The sequence below is a fragment of the Patagioenas fasciata genome, chromosome 5 (genome assembly GCF_037038585.1).
Source record: "Patagioenas fasciata isolate bPatFas1 chromosome 5, bPatFas1.hap1, whole genome shotgun sequence".
NCBI classification, from domain to species: domain Eukaryota; kingdom Metazoa; phylum Chordata; class Aves; order Columbiformes; family Columbidae; genus Patagioenas; species Patagioenas fasciata.
The window spans coordinates 70124948-70141785 of NC_092524.1; the positions used below are offsets into that span (position 1 = coordinate 70124948).

The 16838-nt window shown below is 48.3% G+C and overlaps 1 protein-coding gene across 1 annotated transcript in view; it reads left to right on the top strand.

The window, feature by feature from the left end:
- The window catches only part of MDGA2 (MAM domain containing glycosylphosphatidylinositol anchor 2), a 286373-nt gene that overhangs the window by 249939 nt on the left and 19596 nt on the right, over positions 1-16838 (top strand). Inside the window, exons 9-10 of the mRNA XM_065839695.2 lie at positions 7100-7369; positions 13692-13840. Of these exons, the coding sequence (XP_065695767.1) occupies positions 7100-7369; positions 13692-13840 (419 nt within the window). The remainder of the gene's footprint in view (positions 1-7099; positions 7370-13691; positions 13841-16838) is intronic.

The following is a 16838-nucleotide window of genomic DNA, read 5'->3' on the forward strand; positions in this document are numbered from 1 at the left end:
AATGTTCATTGCGCTGTCAGGACAGTCAACCAGGACCAAGGATTCGGCCAGGAAAGTCCCAGCAGGTATCTGTAACCAGCAGATGCAATTTGAGCTGCAAAATCAAAGTTATCAGAGCGGTGACCAGGCTTCGATTGTAAATCCTTCAGCAAACCGTGCACTTACATACACTAGTGCAGCCAATGGAAGAAGAACTACACTGCAATCCACCTAACTCAAAACCCATCTAACTTTAAATTGACGCCTTGTTAGGGCTGATATTTGAATTGGCTGGAAAACTTTAGATCGGTTTGTAATCTGGGTCGGTGCCTGCCGTCCTGTCTGGGCGAAGCGTGAGCGTCGCTCTCAGTCCCATGGGGGAGCTGGAGTTCAACCTGTTTGTGTGCCAGGGATAGAAATCGTGTGGTGTCAGGTCGTCTGACATTGTGCAGGTGTTGTCTGTGCCCAGGAGAGAGATCACCTTCGAAATGGAGATAACCACAGGGTGTGCTGATGCGTCTCTATCATAATGGACATGAATGGTAATATGTGTTTTGGCTTGCAGCTCCGTTGGGAGCTTTCCCTGGTGTTCTGGGGGTTCACAGCTGACTTTTATGAGAAATATAGCTCTACCAGGGGTCCCTCATGAGACACATCATCCCAGACTCAGGCTGGGAGTTGGAGCAAGAATGCTCATTTTAAGAGATGTCCTGTTTCGAGTCTTGAATCTGGGCAGGAACAACCCCACGTTCCAGTGTAAGTTGGGGAATGAGCTATTAGAGAGCAGTGTAGGGGAAAGGGACCTGGGGGTCCTGGGGACAGCAGGGTGAGCATGAGCCAGCACTGGGCCCTTGTGGCCAGGAAGGCCAATGGTAGCTGGGGTGGGTTAGAAGGGGGTGGTCAGTAGGTCAGAGAGGTTCTCCTGCCCCTCTGCTCTGCCCTGGGGAGACCACACCTGGAATCTTGTGTCCAGTTGTGGCCCCTCAGCTCCAGAAGGACAGGGAACTGCTGGAGAGAGTCCAGCGCAGCCACCAAGATGCTGAAGGGAGTGGAGCATCTCCCGTGTGAGGAAAGGCTGAGGGAGCTGGGGCTCTGGAGCTGGAGAAGAGGAGACTGAGGGGGGACTCATTCATGGGGATCAATATGGAAAGGGGCAGTGTCAGGAGGATGGAGCCAGGCTCTTCTGGGTGACAACCAGTGACAGGACAAGGGGCAATGGGTGCAAACTGGAACACAGGAGGTTCCACTGAAAGAGGAGAAGCAACTTGTTGGGGGTGAGGGTGTCAGAGCCTGGCCCAGGCTGCCCAGGGAGGTTGTGGAGTCTCCTTCTCTGCAGCCATTCAAACCCGCCTGGACCCCTTCCTGTGGAACCTCAGCTGGGTGTTCCTGCTCCATGGGGGGATTGCACTGGATGAGCTTTCCAGGTCCCTTCCGATCCCTGAGACTCTGTGATTCTGGGTTTGTGTGATTCTGTGTTTCTGTGGGTGTGCTGGCACACACAACACAACGTGTGGTTTGCTGTCGGGTCCATCTCTCAGGACACCCACATTTCTCTCCGTTCCATTCATCACAAACTCTTTGGGGCAGGACCCATTTTACGGAACATCATGGTTGTCACCCACACAGCACAACACCGCTGCACCAGCGAGCACAACGACCTGATAACACGCTAATAAATGAAATATGACAGCACTAGCAAGTACAAAACTATTTCTCCTCCAAGCCTGGCAATACCTTGTGTTGCCCAATTGGGTTTATAAGCAGTAATGAGTCTGGAGAAAGGAAAACAAGAGAGGAGCATTGCTGGAGCACGCACACGGCTCGCTGAGCCGGGAGGAGAAGCTCAGATTACACTGCACTCTGGTCATTGGATCTGCTTATTTTGGGTTGTAGTGGTTGTCTGACCCTTTGCACATGTTCTTAATAAGGTTTTAAGATCATCCCATCCCTTTAAATTTGCAATAACTTCTTAAATTTGGAATGTCACGCTTGGCAATAGAAGGGATGCAAGTTGATGCTGCAGTTTGATATGCAAAATACAAATTGGGCAAAAGGCACCTGATACACTGCTCTCCAACAGGTCATTCCCAGCTTACACGGGGACCTGGGGTTGTTCCTTTCCTCTACTCTGCCAACTTTGCAGCCTTTAGGTTTTATTTCAGTTATGATTTATTTTTTTAATTTAAATTATTATTTTTAAATTTTCTATGTTGAGTTATCTGTTTCACTTTCCATGTTTGTTTTTGTTTTTTTTAAGTTTAAATGCCAGTGATTTATCTATTTAAAAATACACCTATTTTCTGATATTAGTCTGAAATAGTTCTACTGCAGATAGACGCCGATCTTCCCTTTTCCTTTTTGTTTCCAAGCAAAGATTTTTACATTCTATTTGTTCAGCAGTCTCAGAGCAATAAAGGAACCTGAGAGCTGCTCATGGGGATTTTAGGGAAGGAAACAGAAATGTCATAGAGTTGGGGCAGGTGCTGAGCTGGAGCTGATGAGCCCAGCGCCCGGGGTGTTGCTCCCAGCCCGAGAACTGTGGTGTTTCCCACCTAAGAAACGTTTTCTAAGCACTGGCGGGAATACAGCGATTTGCGGTGTATGGATTTTTAAAAATGCCAATTAGGGTGTTTTTCGGTGGTGTGTTGCAAAAGCAATGACTCTCAAACGCTGGAAATACGGTGGATGTTCCCTCCTCCGTTTGTTGGTCTAGGTGCTGCCTATCCTAATTAGCTCTAATTGTTATTATTTATAAGGTGTGCTTCAGCAAGACAGCTCATTTCCCACTGTTCTGCATGATGGCGATGGGCCTGTAGATACAAACAATAACAATTAGAGCTGATTAGGGTAGGCAGCACCCAGACCAACAAATGGAGGCCCCATCAGAATGGCTGTCCCTCCCCTGGCTCTGCCCAATGGGTGTCCCTAGCTCCAGAAGGGTCAGAAACCACGGCTGTCACATCTGGAAAGCAAATGTGATGCAAATAGAGATGCCCTCGCATTCTGCGCTGTGTTCTGCGCGCGAGCATCGCCAGGTTGGTTTTGCAATTCTATTCTCATTTACAGGCAGGTGCGTGAATGATTTTTTATAGTGCTGGACAGCACATTTTCATTTCACTGAAATAAATCCATTATGTGAGGTTGTAATATCTGTCTGTGAGCATTGGCTGGAAATTGCTGTTGTCATTTTCACGGGCATCACAATTATCACGTACCCGAGTGTCCTAAAGCACCCCGTCGGGTCTCTGTGTCCCGGCCATCAGGAGTCGATCACCCCCGCGTCCCACTCGGTACATAAGCAAAACCACACGTCAGACTGCAGTATATATCCAGAAATACATACATTCCGAAGGGTACTTCTACAATTTGGTCAAGTCCTTTTGGGTTTATTGTCTGGTTAGAAGATGAAGCACGAACTGGAAGGCCAGCGATATAGGAAGTTCCCCATTCCCTCTAAAGAGTATTTTCATGATTCTTATTTCACTAACTCTTCTGCCTTCTAAAGTTTTCTCAGCTTCTTCAGAAAATAGAACCTGTGCTTATTTTCGCCATTTATTTACGTAGATATACACTTCTATAGTATATCTATACACTTGTTTTCTGCAGGGCTCTGTTGGAACCAGTATCATGTCCTGTAATCTCAGTTCTGCCACCAAACCCCACGCTCGTTCGCTTTAAACTGTAAAGCTATTTATAGTTTGTAGAATATATTTTTAATGTGTGCATATATGTTTCTGATTTCTGTAGAAAAATCCAGTGTTCATTTAGCTTTAAAAACATACAGACGGACTGAGATTGAGATGCTCGGTTATGCAGCGGCTTCTGGAAGCTGTGAGCAGCATTTTGGTGTAAAACCTGCCCTGTGTAAAGGGATAAGAGCAGCTGTAAATCACTTAAGAGTCGTAAAGACTAAATAATTTCCCTGTCTAGGCTCGTATTGAGCTTTTACCGTTGTCATCTCTGAGAGTGATTTGATACGGTACCAAGGGACGACTGACGCGGTCCTTGCAGCAAAGGGAATGCCCCATGCGAGGTTGCTGCTCCTTCCACCTCCTGGGGAACGGTCTGGGGTTTTGGGGGGTTTGGATGGGTTTTGGCAGATTCCTCATTGGAGAAGGGCTGGCAGGGGGTGCAGCTGGGTCTGCTCGGTGCATCCATCAATATATTCATCAATGACTTGGATGAGGGAATAGAGTGACTGTCAGCAAGTTTGCTGGTGACACCAAGCTGGGAGGAGTGGGTGACACTGGAAGCTGTGCTGCCATCCAGAGACCTGGACAGGCTGGAGAGCTGGGCAGGGAGAAAAAGATATCTCTTTTGTAACCCATAAAGCACAGTCGGTGTGGGTTGGGGATGAAGCGCCGCCTGTGCTGGGGTGCAGAAATGCCACCATTTCCTGATTTGCCGTTTGCTGCTCTTGTTTCCTGCGGTGCAAACCTGACCCCAAGAGTATGTAAAGGTTGCTCCCTCTCTGCAGCCGATACAGCTTGTTGGGATAAAATCTCTGTTGGGCTAATCAAATAGAAAGTGGCCACAAAGACAATAAAAGCTTAAGCAGAGGCATCAGTTTTTCATACTTCTCCTATTGCTAGAGCTGGGAGAGAGAAGATCATTAATTTGCTTGGGCTGGAATGCAAATTGGAAGAGCCGAATCAGCAGGTGGAGTGTCTGCTCAAGGCCACAACGTTGAAATAAACTCACTGAATGCTGTGATTTCTCCTTAACAAATCCCCCACTAAAGACCTTTATGTGATCCACGAGGAGCAGCCGTCTGATTGAAAACAAAGGAGCATCCTCGCTGTCGTTGCCCCGGATAGCACAGCCTTCATTTTCCATTTTACAATCCTTAAGACACGAATGCACTTAGGCTAAAAAATTCATTAAACATTAATATAGCGCCTGTTTTCAACTTCAGACCGTTTGCTTCCTGAAGATAATTGTTTAAGAGAATGAATCGTGCTCCCTTTGCGGCTTTTCTATATATTTTTCAAAAACTAATATGGGAATTATGAAAGATCGGGCTAAGTAAATTAAATCAAGTTTCTAAAGCCTTGGGGAAGAGTTAATGCAAATGAATTAAACACATATAAGTTGCAGACATCTGCAGAGTAAGTTTCCTTATGAGCATAGTTACTCTTAGGAGGTGCCTGAGACACCAGCACCTTCGCTGGCTCTAGGTCACTATTGTACAAACAAAACACAACAAAAATACCACCAAAAATAAGTTGTTAGCTCTCACTACCATCATATATTGTACTTTTCATCATCCTTTTCTATTAAATTTATTACCTGCAAAGCACGAGCAACCAAAGCTTTTTCTGTCCCTGGGTATCATCTGCTTATGGATGGATGGAAACTCTGTATTGTTTGGCTATTGGAAACTCTTGTATTGTAAAGGCTATTTTGGCCTCAAAGGCAGGGGAAACTGTATTTAAAAGCTGTTTATGAGGCTGAAGTGTCTTATACGCAAATAAATCAGTTGGGAAAAGAAAGAGGAGGTTGAATATCAACGTAAAAGTCGTGAAAGCAGCGCTGCCATGGAGAGGTGAACAGAGAATCATTGTTCATTGAATACAGTGCTTCGGATGGAAACGGCAAAACAAACAGGAGAGGGCGATGTTACGAATTGTAAGCAATGGGAGAAGATTATAGCAAAAACATTGGTTAAAGGGTGTTTTACACATCGCACAGAGAGCGTTTAGAAAGTCCTTGTCCCAGATCTCTCCAGTCCCCTCTGTGCTCTCCTGCTTCACCGGGTGCTTGGGACCAGCAGAGGATGCTGTTTGAGCATCCTTATTTGTATTGTTTTACAGGATAATCTGTGTCCAGCTCAGGGCTGGTGAAGATGTTGCCTGGATTTCAAAGCATATTACAGTGCTGGCTGTGAGGGTAGTCACGAGTGGTGTCCCCAGGGGTCAGTGTTGGATCCAGTCCTGTTTAACATCTTTATTGATGATTTAGATGAGGGGATTGAGACCATCAGCAGCAAATTTGCCGGTGACACCAAGTTCGGGGGGAGTGTGGACCTGCTGGAAGGCAGGAGGGCTCTGCAGAGAGATCTGGATAGACTGGAAAAATGGGCCAATTCCAGTGGGATGAAGTTCGCCAAGGCCAAGTGCCGGGTCCTGCACTTTGGCCACAACAGCCTCCTGCAGCGCTCCAGGCTGGCACAGAGTGCCTGGAGAGCAGTCAGGCAGAAAGGGACCTGGGGGGACTCATGGACAGGAAGCTCAACATGAGCCAACGGTGTGCCCAGGTGGCCAAGAAGGCCAATGGTGTCCTGTCCTGTATCCGAACCAGCGTGGTCAGCAGGACAAGGGCAGTGATCCTTCCCCTGTGCTCTGCACTGGGGAGGCCACACCTGGAATCTTGTGTTCAGTTCTGGGCCCCTCAGCTCCAGAAGGACAGGGAACTGCTGGAGAGAGTCCAGCGCAGCCACCAAGATGCTGGAGGGAGTGGAGCATCTCCCGTGTGAGGAAAGGCTGAGGGAGCTGGGGCTCTGGAGCTGGAGAAGAGGAGACTGAGGGGGGACTCATTCCTGGGGATCAATATGGAAAGGGGCAGTGTCAGGAGGATGGAGCCAGGCTCTTCTGGGTGACAACCAGTGACAGGACAAGGGGCACTGGGTGCAAACTGGAACACAGGAGGTTTCGCTTAAATGTGAGAAGAAACTTGTTGGGGGTGAGGGTGTCAGAGCCTGGCCCAGGCTGCCCAGGGAGGTTGTGGAGTCTCCTTCTCTGCAGCCATTCAAACCCCCTGGACACCTTCCTGTGGAACCTCAGCTGGGTGTTCCTGCTCCATGGGGGGATTGCACTGGATGAGCTTTACAGGGCCCTTCAACCCCTCACATTCTGTGACTCTGTGGAAAGGTTCTTCACCCAGAGGTGCTGGACACTGAACAGGCTCCCAGGGAGGTGTCACGGCCCCAGCCTGACAGTGTTCAAGAAGAGACTGGACAACATCCTCAGACCCACGGGGTGTCCTGTGGGGTTGTCATTGCAGGGACAGGAGTTGGACTCGACGGTCCTGGTGCGTCACTTCCAACTCAGGCCGTTCTATGATTCTGTGATCTCTCACCCTAATTTGGTACCAAATCATGTCTCCCTCCCTGTGTCTGCAGACCCCCCCGCCGTGGAGCCCGCCTTCCTGGAGATCCGGCAGGGCCAGGGCCGGAGCGTCACCATGAGCTGCCGGGTGCTGCGTGCCTACCCCACGCGCGTCCTCACCTACGAGTGGCGGCTGGGCGGCCGGCTGCTGCGCGCCGGGCAGTTCGACGTGCAGGACTCCACCGTGTACACCGTCAGCAGCCTCGCCCGCGACAGCTACGGCGTCTACAACTGCAACATCATCAACGAGGCGGGCGCCGGCCGCTGCAGCTTCCTCGTCACAGGTAGGCTTGGACGCGGACAGTGCACCGAGCCCACGGGCCCAACGCCATGGCGTTCGGGACTAATTGGGGCTAATTCGATTATCACCCATGGCAGATGGATTGAACACAGAGCGTTGATAAAATGGTTACTAATACTTGATAACTCATTATACCATCTGTAAGTTTTTGTGTAATCGTAGTGTGTTGCCATTGTGAAATTGGTCCGTCTTTTTGAAACATCCCATAGAACCATGGCTTATGGCGTCTGCTTTGGGTTCTGGGGAGGCTGGGAACAAAAGAGGAGATTTAGCTCATTGCAGTGGTTTGAGGGTGAAGATTTTCATGTGCAAAATGTAAATACGCCTTGTCTGCAGGCATCTGTCAGAGAAGAGCCTGAGACAGTTGTCAGGCAGCAGGTTTCTTCTGTTTGAAGTTTGCAATATGGCTTGAATTTGCTCTTCTCTCTTGGTGTGCCAAACGAGCTTGGACAGCGGGGCAGGCTGTCAAGGTTTGATTGCAGGGTGACAATAAACCCTGGCAGATGTATTGTTAACCCCCCTTCCCACCAAGGACAGGCGACTGGGAGGGAAAGAAGGACAGAGAGAAGAGAGCTGGGAAAATTCAAAATGTTTTACTAATGCTGCTGGTAAAATAGAGAAAATAATACAAACTCTACCAAACCAATCTGGAAAGTCCCGGCAACTGCAGAGCCGGCAGCCGAAGTCCTGGACTGGACTCTGCAGCCAACCGGAGCTGGATTCAGTCTGGCACTGGCCTCGGTTCGCAGGGACGACTCGCAAGGTCCTCTGCTAATGTCGCCATAAGGAAAAGGGACGAGATCCTCGTGATCTCCCACTTTTATATGAAGTATCAGGTGAATGGGGTGTTATACTCAGTTGGTCAGTTTCTGGTCACCTGTTTCTCGTTGCCCCTCTCCCGAGATGTCCATCCATGCTTATCAATGACCTCGCATTCCATTGCTGTGTCTACCAAAACATGGATCTGGCTTTCAGGAAAATGCAGCTGATGTGAAGCTTGAGCTGACAGGCACATTCACTAAAAGAGAAACCTGGTTTTAACAAACCAGGACACAGGCCGACCATGATCTCTAGAAACTGCACACTCCACGAGTACAAAGGGATGTTGAAATTCATTCCTTTTCTCCAAAAGCAAAGCGCTTTGTGGAGTCCGTACACAAGATCATAGACTTGGGGAGCACGTGGAACCTCTGCACTGATCTACCCGTGTGGTGTAATTAACGCAAACTTTAGATGTCTGTTATATCTTGGATCTGAGTGTTAAACTGGGTTTTTAGGATGCAAGTCTTGATGATGGGCAAGGAAACCAACAAACAAGAAACTCAGAATATATAGAGTTATATAAAAAAGAAAAACTCTCTCATTTTACACGGGATTTATTTCTTGTTTAACCCTCTTGGCTCCAGCCGCAGTCTGGCCTAAAGGAGGTTTTGCTTTTGGGGTACTGGCAGCTTCCCGAACCCTGCCATTGATTAGAAAAATCGGCGTTATTATCAGCCTCACCGCTACCGGCAGAACGGCTTTAATTAAGGGCGTGGGTTTAATTGTCGAGCTGCAGAACCTCTGGGTTCCCTGCTCCGTTGGTATAAGGCAGACCCTCCGACCCACCCGTCCTGAGGAGAACAGCAACAGTTCATATCCTGCTGTTTCCTAGTAATATGTTGGTTTATAGGGTAGACATATATGCCTGCTTTTATGCAGGTGCTTTGGTTTCCCCTTTGGACGCACAGGATGGCAGGGGTTGCGTGGGGCAGCGGCACCCGTGGCAGTGCCGGCGACGGGCGGCTCTGCTGCTCCCAAACGTCACCAAACCCCGGGCTGGCTCCCCATACCGAGCCTGCTGGGGGTGCTTCCACAGCACCAACTTCACATCCTCAGAGTTTAATCCACAACGCGGTTCCAAAGGCAACCGCAGAAAACAGCCGTTCTCCTCCAAATGCAGCTCAATTTGCTGTTCATCACGCCTGGGACCCGAGGCTGCGTAGACCCGTTCTAAGGCAATTATTTCGCCAGAATTGGCGCAATCTGTGCGGCTTTCTGTGATTTATTACCATGCCAAAGCAAGGCATACAACTGAAAATTAGTGCTAAAATGGGTCTATGATACAGCAGTTCGCATCCCGCCACGTGCTTTGCCCATTTTTTGTCTATAGCATTATGCGGGTTTAAGCCGTACAGTTGCGTTAAGGAAGCTGAAAGCAGCACTTTGGGCTATGACTTCTATGCTTCCCTCGGTGTTTTAAGGTTAAAATGAGGCGTGGAATGACCCCACAACCCTTGAGATTATACAGAAGGTCTGTATTTATTTATGACGCCGGACACATGGGGAATCATTTCACCTCATACGTGTTATTTCCAGTAGCTGTGAGCTTGGTTAAATGCAGTAAAGTGTTAGATATTCATGGAAATTTTAGAAACGCCTGTACATATTCATAACCTGTCCCCAGAAGGCGGTTCTTATTACAATGAGTTCAGGAGACATTTCCATGGTCTGCATCTCTGGCTCCTCCTGGTTGTGATCGCAGTGACCATGACCCCGGGTCCTCTGCTGTGTACATGGTCACCTTTGGTCAGTGTGGTGGGTTGGTTGGACTCAGACTGCTGAGCTGGTTAAACTGGCGTATCTCCTGTCCTGTGCCCAAGTTTCTGTTCCGTAGTCCACCCAAGGATGCACCAAGGATTATTATCTTTGCAAGGATCAGCAAACTCCTGTTTCTTGTACAATAAGTTACACAGAGCTAAGCAAGGCTGGGCAATAGTGATGTGGCTTAAGGGTTAGCTCTCTAAGTGTCTTTAGTGATGTGGGTAGGGTTAGTTCTTTAAGTGTCAAGTATTAAGAGAAGAGAAACCTTTTGGTTTTTAAATAAACCAGACTAATCCCTTTATGGCTGTTTAACAGAATGAGGAGGAAATGGGGACCTTCAAGATGAACTCTGGGAGGTTAAATCCAGTAAAATGGGGTGTGTTTTTATGAAAAATTACCAAGTTCAAAGAAAACCTGTGCTTTTTTTCCTCAACTGTGGAATTAACGTTTGTGCCAATCTAAATAATTCATATGAATCGAGAAATGAGGTGCCATTAAATCTCTTAAAACAAACCTCTCGTATGGAGCCAAGGCCCCTTTGGCACCCAGGACCATCAGATTTAGATATGGACAGAGCGACTTGAGTTACTGTTACAATTAATTCATTCTTTTATGAAGTAAATATGGACAGAGCGCCTTGAGTTACTGTTGCAATTAATTAATTTCTTATGAAGACGCCCCTACAAATCACCTGCAGACCCTTTCTGTCCACAGCGCTGTTTCTCTAAGGAACATTTGATTACAAGCTGACTATAAGTTATTAACTATAAGTTATTACACTTCCAGTAAGTCTAAGTGAACGCTACAGGCTATAAACCGACTATATAAATTACAATCTCGTGTAAAGTTTAATGATGGCTGCAGCAACATTTATATTTTTCCCAATGACGGGAGAAGATTTCTGACTGTGTCACCGATCACAACAGCGTCGTGTCCTTGTTTCATGTCTCAGCTCAAACTGGCGGTGTGTAATGGTAGTTTTTGCCCCCATCTGGTGTGAGTTTGTGATCCAATCCCAATCTAAAAACACATGCAAAAACGTCACAATAAGAGATTGTCCCAGAGGCCCCCCAGGTTCGTTTAAGGGACAACAGGGTCCAAAACAACTGTTACTAAACCGGTGAGAAACAGGGTTCAGTGCCGCAAAGTGACTTGAATACAGGTTCGGATATCAGTTGATATTATTAAGGGGCAGCAACTAATACAACAGGAGGTCCACAGAGTGCATGCACATGGTTCACCAAAACAATGCGGAGCCGCCCCTGAGTCCGGGAAGAGTCCACACTTGTCTGATACGGTGTGGGGTTATTGTAAAGGGACACACGTACTCGTATTGAGTACGGAAAGTGCACACTCGTGATCCTGTGAGTGTAAATTTATAATACACTCACAATCCTGCAAGACGAAATACACGTGCAAATGTGCACAGGATATTACCCGTGCTTATATGGAAGCACGGGAGGAAAATACACTCACGATTGTGCGAGGGTTAATTTATACACGTGCTCGTATTGAGCACGGAAAGTACGCATGCAAATGTGCACGGAAAGTATAAATACACATGCAAATGTGCACGGAAGGTAGATACACTTGCAGTCCTGCGAGGGTTATTTTACTCACACACGTGCAGCAAGGCAAGCGGAGTCTCTGTCCTGGGGGGTCAGCGGCTCCTGGAGGCAGCGTCTCGCTCGTAACTCCAAGAGATCCATGCAAGGGGCAGAGCCTCGGCGAGAGTCCCGTTTCTATAGCCTGATCATGTCTGACTATGGGCATTCCAGAAGCTTCTCTGCACCCCCACACTGGCTGTGGGTGCCCCTGAAGCCTCCAAACACCCCCACACTGGCTGTGGGTGCCCTTGAAGATTCCAAGCATCCCCCACACTGGCCCAGCAGCTCCCTGGTGCCTCTGCACTCCCTTCTCCTCTCTGTTAATGGCCCTGACCAGGGGCTCTGGGGACAAACAAAAGAAGCTGTTGGCCTCAAACAACAGAGAGAGAGGGAGATGTGTGTACTTCTTCCACGATGGAGAGAGGGGGGTTTGCATCCTGCCACATATCACTACCTTTTAAATGAAAAGAAGTATTTTTCATTTGTCTGTGAGGCACAGTGGGTGTTTGATTTTAATTAAAGACCATGGGGATTATAACAGCGCTGCTCAGCCCACAGCGTCTCCTGAAAATGTGCAACAGGAAGTCATATCTGGAAGACGGTTCTTACTGCGTTAACAGGTTTTCTTCGCCCATCTCCTGGTCCAAAACCCGGTGATGGACTCTGAGTCACAGGCTGTCTGCTTGACTGTTCATTGGGACATTTGGGGCACTGACTCCTCGTAGGTCATCAGCAGAGCAGGCGGTGCGGAACACGACCTTTAGCAAGGGTGACGAGGTGTTAGTGGATCTCAGCTGTGCTTTTCCTGTCATACAGTAATATGAAGTTAATTCATTCCATCCTGAGGCCTGAGTGTCTAATTTGAGGAGCAGAGGGAGGGGTTATCTGAGGTCCTCACTGTGCTTCAGACTTATTATTAATGTAAGTCCGCCCTAGGGGAGGAAGGAAAATGAAGTTAGTTCACCCAGGAAGGAAAGGATTGTGATTGCGGCGGTGATTGCACCTCTTGAGGAGCTGCTGCTCACACCTACTGTTGGGTTTGGTTTGGTTGTGTTGCTGTGCGGGACGCTCGGGAGGTGCAGAAGGACCAGAGGACCTGGTTTTCCCTTTGCTGTGCAATGGCAACGGGGATCACAGCTCCGGGCACGCGTCTCTGGTTTTCAGGGTGACCAGAGCCAGATCAGAGCCATCACCGCCTCCCCTGCCCCACAGCAACAGCGACTGCAACGGGTCAGGAAAGACTTAACATTCCAATCTGTGTTCACATGCACCAAAAGCTGTGCTGTATTCAAATACAAGGGACCCAGGCGTTCGGGCCCCATAGATCCTGGAATCTGCTGTCCCAAGGGACCCAGGTGTTTGGGCCCCATAGATCCTGGCCCCACAAGTCCCTGCCCCATAGATCCCAGAACCTGCTGTCCTAGGGGACCCAGGCATCCGGGCCCCATAAATCCCAGTCCCATTTATCCTGAACCTGTGTGGCCGGTCAGAGTCCCTGTGCAACACACGGCAGGATCTGGGTGCCTGTCACATCCGGGCCTAAAATACAAATATTACCTGGGAATATTTCTCATCACTCTGTAAATTCCTGCAATGCCAGAGCAGTAACTGCAACAGGTCAGGAAACATTTAACGTTCAAACCTGTGTTCACACGCACCAAAAGCTGTTCCATATTGCAATACAAACCCCTTGTCGTCACCAACTGTGACCATGTTAGAATGACCCAGTTCATTGCATGCTGAAGGACCATTGTTGGTCAATAAACCAGTTCCTGGCTCGGAGGGTGTTTCTCTGCTTAGCACGTGCAGGTTGGTTCGGTATCGCTGTCCAAGTCAGCTGGGCCATGAAATGCTGGTGCAGGCTACCTGGGTCCAGCTCACCCTGGAGCTCAGGGGGTTTGTCCCCTCTGCCCACCCCTGGGACATGGGTCACACTGAGGACAAGGACAAACCATTGCCATGAGTCCTTTAATAAAGTAGATGGGGGCAAATCACTCCACAACGTGTTTCTGGAGGGCGACACTTGAGAAAATGAGGCTCAGGGACAGAGGGCGGTGGCATCAGCATCACCGCTCGCCCCAAACCTGACGATGCTCTGGTCTCTGTTCCCCGCAGGCAAAGCCTACGCGCCCGAGTTCTACTACGACACGTACAACCCGCTGTGGCAGAACAGGCCCCGCGTGTACTCGTACAGCCTGCAGTGGACGCAGCTGCACCCCGACGCCGTGGACCGCGTCCTGGCCTACCGCCTGGGCATCCGGCAGGTGAGCGCCGACACGCCGAGCGCCACCGCTCCCAGGGGCGCCAAACCTCTCTTCCCTATCAACTTATTCCTTTAACATTTTGTTTTATTTTCTTTTGCATCTATTAATGGCAATAACACACCGATTGCAGCTCACACATGTCACCAGTTCATTAGAAAATGCAGTGTATTCTTTGCATATATCAAGAATCTTAGAGGTAAGTGAGCACACGGATGGACGCAAACCCTCCCAAAGAAATGAGGAGGGGGAAGGTGACAAAGCTTTTGGGTGGGCAGGACAATCTTGGGAGGTTGTGGCAAAAGGAGCGGCATAGAAGTAGACATGAAGGACAATGATCACTGTTGATGATGTGTGCAATAAGGAAACTGTTTGGGTGACATCCCTATTTGAGTTGTTAGCGTTGGTTCTGCACGGGTTTGCTGCCATCTTGCAGAAATAACTGCTTGCAGATCCTGCAGACTAATTAGCACATGTGTGAAACACGGGGATTAAAGAGCTGTTCCTCAGGCTGTGGCTCCAGATACACCAGAAACATCATGTGAAAGGAGCCTGCAGTGGGATTAAGCCGCATGTATCTTTGATTGGGTCTCCCATGTAAATAGGTGGATGTAGGGATGGTTGTAGCTGTCCCACAGAACACATGGTGATCTCCGAGGAGCAAAACGTCTTTTGGACCCCGTCAAACCCACCACGTTGTGTCCTCGTGGGTTCAGCGTGAAACTTGCAGTGGGAATTGGCACCGTGACGGGATCACCCGCTGGTTAAAGTGAACGTAACATCCCCATTGATTCACCCATTAACACCACCCTCCGGCTTCTCTGAAGGGTGCTGTGCTGTCAGCGGGACTGCAGGGTGCAGCTGTCTCCCATGGGTGCCAGCAGTCCCATGGGACTGGGATCTATGGGACCCGAATGCCTGAGCCCCTTGGAACAGCAGGTTTGGCATTATGGGGCCCGAACACCTGGGTCCCTTGGAACAGCAGGTTTGGCATCTATGGGGCCCAAACGCCTGCGTCCCTTGGAACAGCAGGTTTGGCATCTATGTCCCTTGGGACAGCAGATTCCAGGATCTATGGGGCCAGGATCTATGGGGCTGGAATCTGTGAGGCAGAGACATTTGGAACTGGCATCTATGGGGCCCGAACGCCTGTGTCCCTTGGAACAGCAGGTCTGGCATCTATGGGGCCCGAACGCCTGGGTCCCTTGGAACAGCAGGTTTAGCATCTATGGGGCCCGAACGCCTGGGTCCCTTGGAACAGCAGGTTTGGAAACTATAAGCCTGGGATCTATGATTTCGCCATGCAGGCTTATTGTGCAGGTTCGATAGATCATAGATCTTAAAGCACCGATAGAAAGCCAAGCAGTGCCTGTAAAGCAGAGACTCACGTGTTCTGAATCTTTGCAGGATTGAAGTCTCTGGTTTCCTTTATTCCCAGCCTGTGGGTGCCCATGGTCCCGGTCGGTGGGTGATGAGAAGGTCCCTTCTCCATGTGCTCCCACCTGGGCTCCACTCGCCTTTATTGTATTGTTAACGTCTGTTTATTTCAGTAACTGTAGGATCAGGTGTATTCAAACACATATAATGTGCTGGTGAAAGGGATTCCTGTGAGGGTCGCATGGCTGCACAATGCAGTATATAATATGCTGTCCATACCATAGCACAGTTCTTGTACCAGGCACATACAGCTGTGCATCAAATTTGCCGCAAAGGGAAAAGTGAAAGGGGATAAGCTTTTTTGCCTTTCTGGTTAAATTATAAATTACATATAAATTAAAAATGCAGAGTTTCCTTTGTGTAAAGTTGTTAAAAGCAAAGGAACAACGAGCTTCCAGCTATGAGATACCCTAAATTATAATTCGCATAGCCAATGGACCTGAAGTGCCCTGGTTCATGTCCTAATGTTGTTATAATAGTCCATTTGTATGGAAAACCAGAAGGAGAAGTGTATTTTATGTTCCAAAGCGAGTTGGTTGGTTGGTGTTTTGATTTGACTCTGATCAAATTGAGCTCTGTCCTTCCCTTATTCCCCACTCCACCATTAAAACCCAAGACTAAATCCGTGATCAGGGAGGGCTGGACTGTTGGACCATCCTGTTTCCATACCAGCTTCCCTTAAACTGTCCGGTTGTTGTTCAAACACCAGGCCATACATTGGGATCACGGGTGGGTGGTTCTGACGTCGGAATCACTTTAGATACTATAGATACTTAGAGCTTGACATCCTGTGTTTTCAGGGCAGGAATTGTGCACATGAGACCATTACAGAGGAAAGAGGTGTCACCAGGAGCGGTGGTACCTGTGCAGTGGGAATAAACTGGTGCTGAGCGCGGTACAACCCGTTGGTTCGCCTGAATTACAGGTGTTTGTCACCGTGAGTCACTTCGGGGCTGTACAACTGTCCTTTGAAGTGACGGTGACACAGGAGCCACCTACCTGGTGGCGTTTGTGCTCAGAACCACATTATATTGTGGGCAAAGCATTGAAGAGCAGCCACTGGGTCCTTAATCACGCCAACGCTAATTGGGACCTTTCCCTGTGCATTGTGCACCGAACACTCTTATTTTATATATACAGCTGCTAAACAAACCGCTGTGTTTATCAAGGAAAATCAATTGTTGTTGTTGATATAAATTGCAAAGAAATTACTTTAAAGTGATTCTTCATGCAGTTCTCTATGGGGTATGCAGTGCATTAATTTACATGGCGTTTAGTCGTCGTTAATTAAAGAGATGCTTGTCCGACCTTTGGGGTCAATGAAGGAGTTTGCGGTTGAAATCAATAGATGTGTTGGTTCTTTATGAACACAACCATGCATACGGGTGATCCATGTTTAATCATCCCATAGGGTTCATTCCTCAAGAAATCTATATGTCTGAGTCTTTTAGAAAATATAACATTTCTCAACAGGCACGGAATAAATGGCCTTTTACTGAGAGCACAGAGAATATTCTAAATATTCTAATATTCTAAATATTCAAATACTTTAAATATTCTAAAT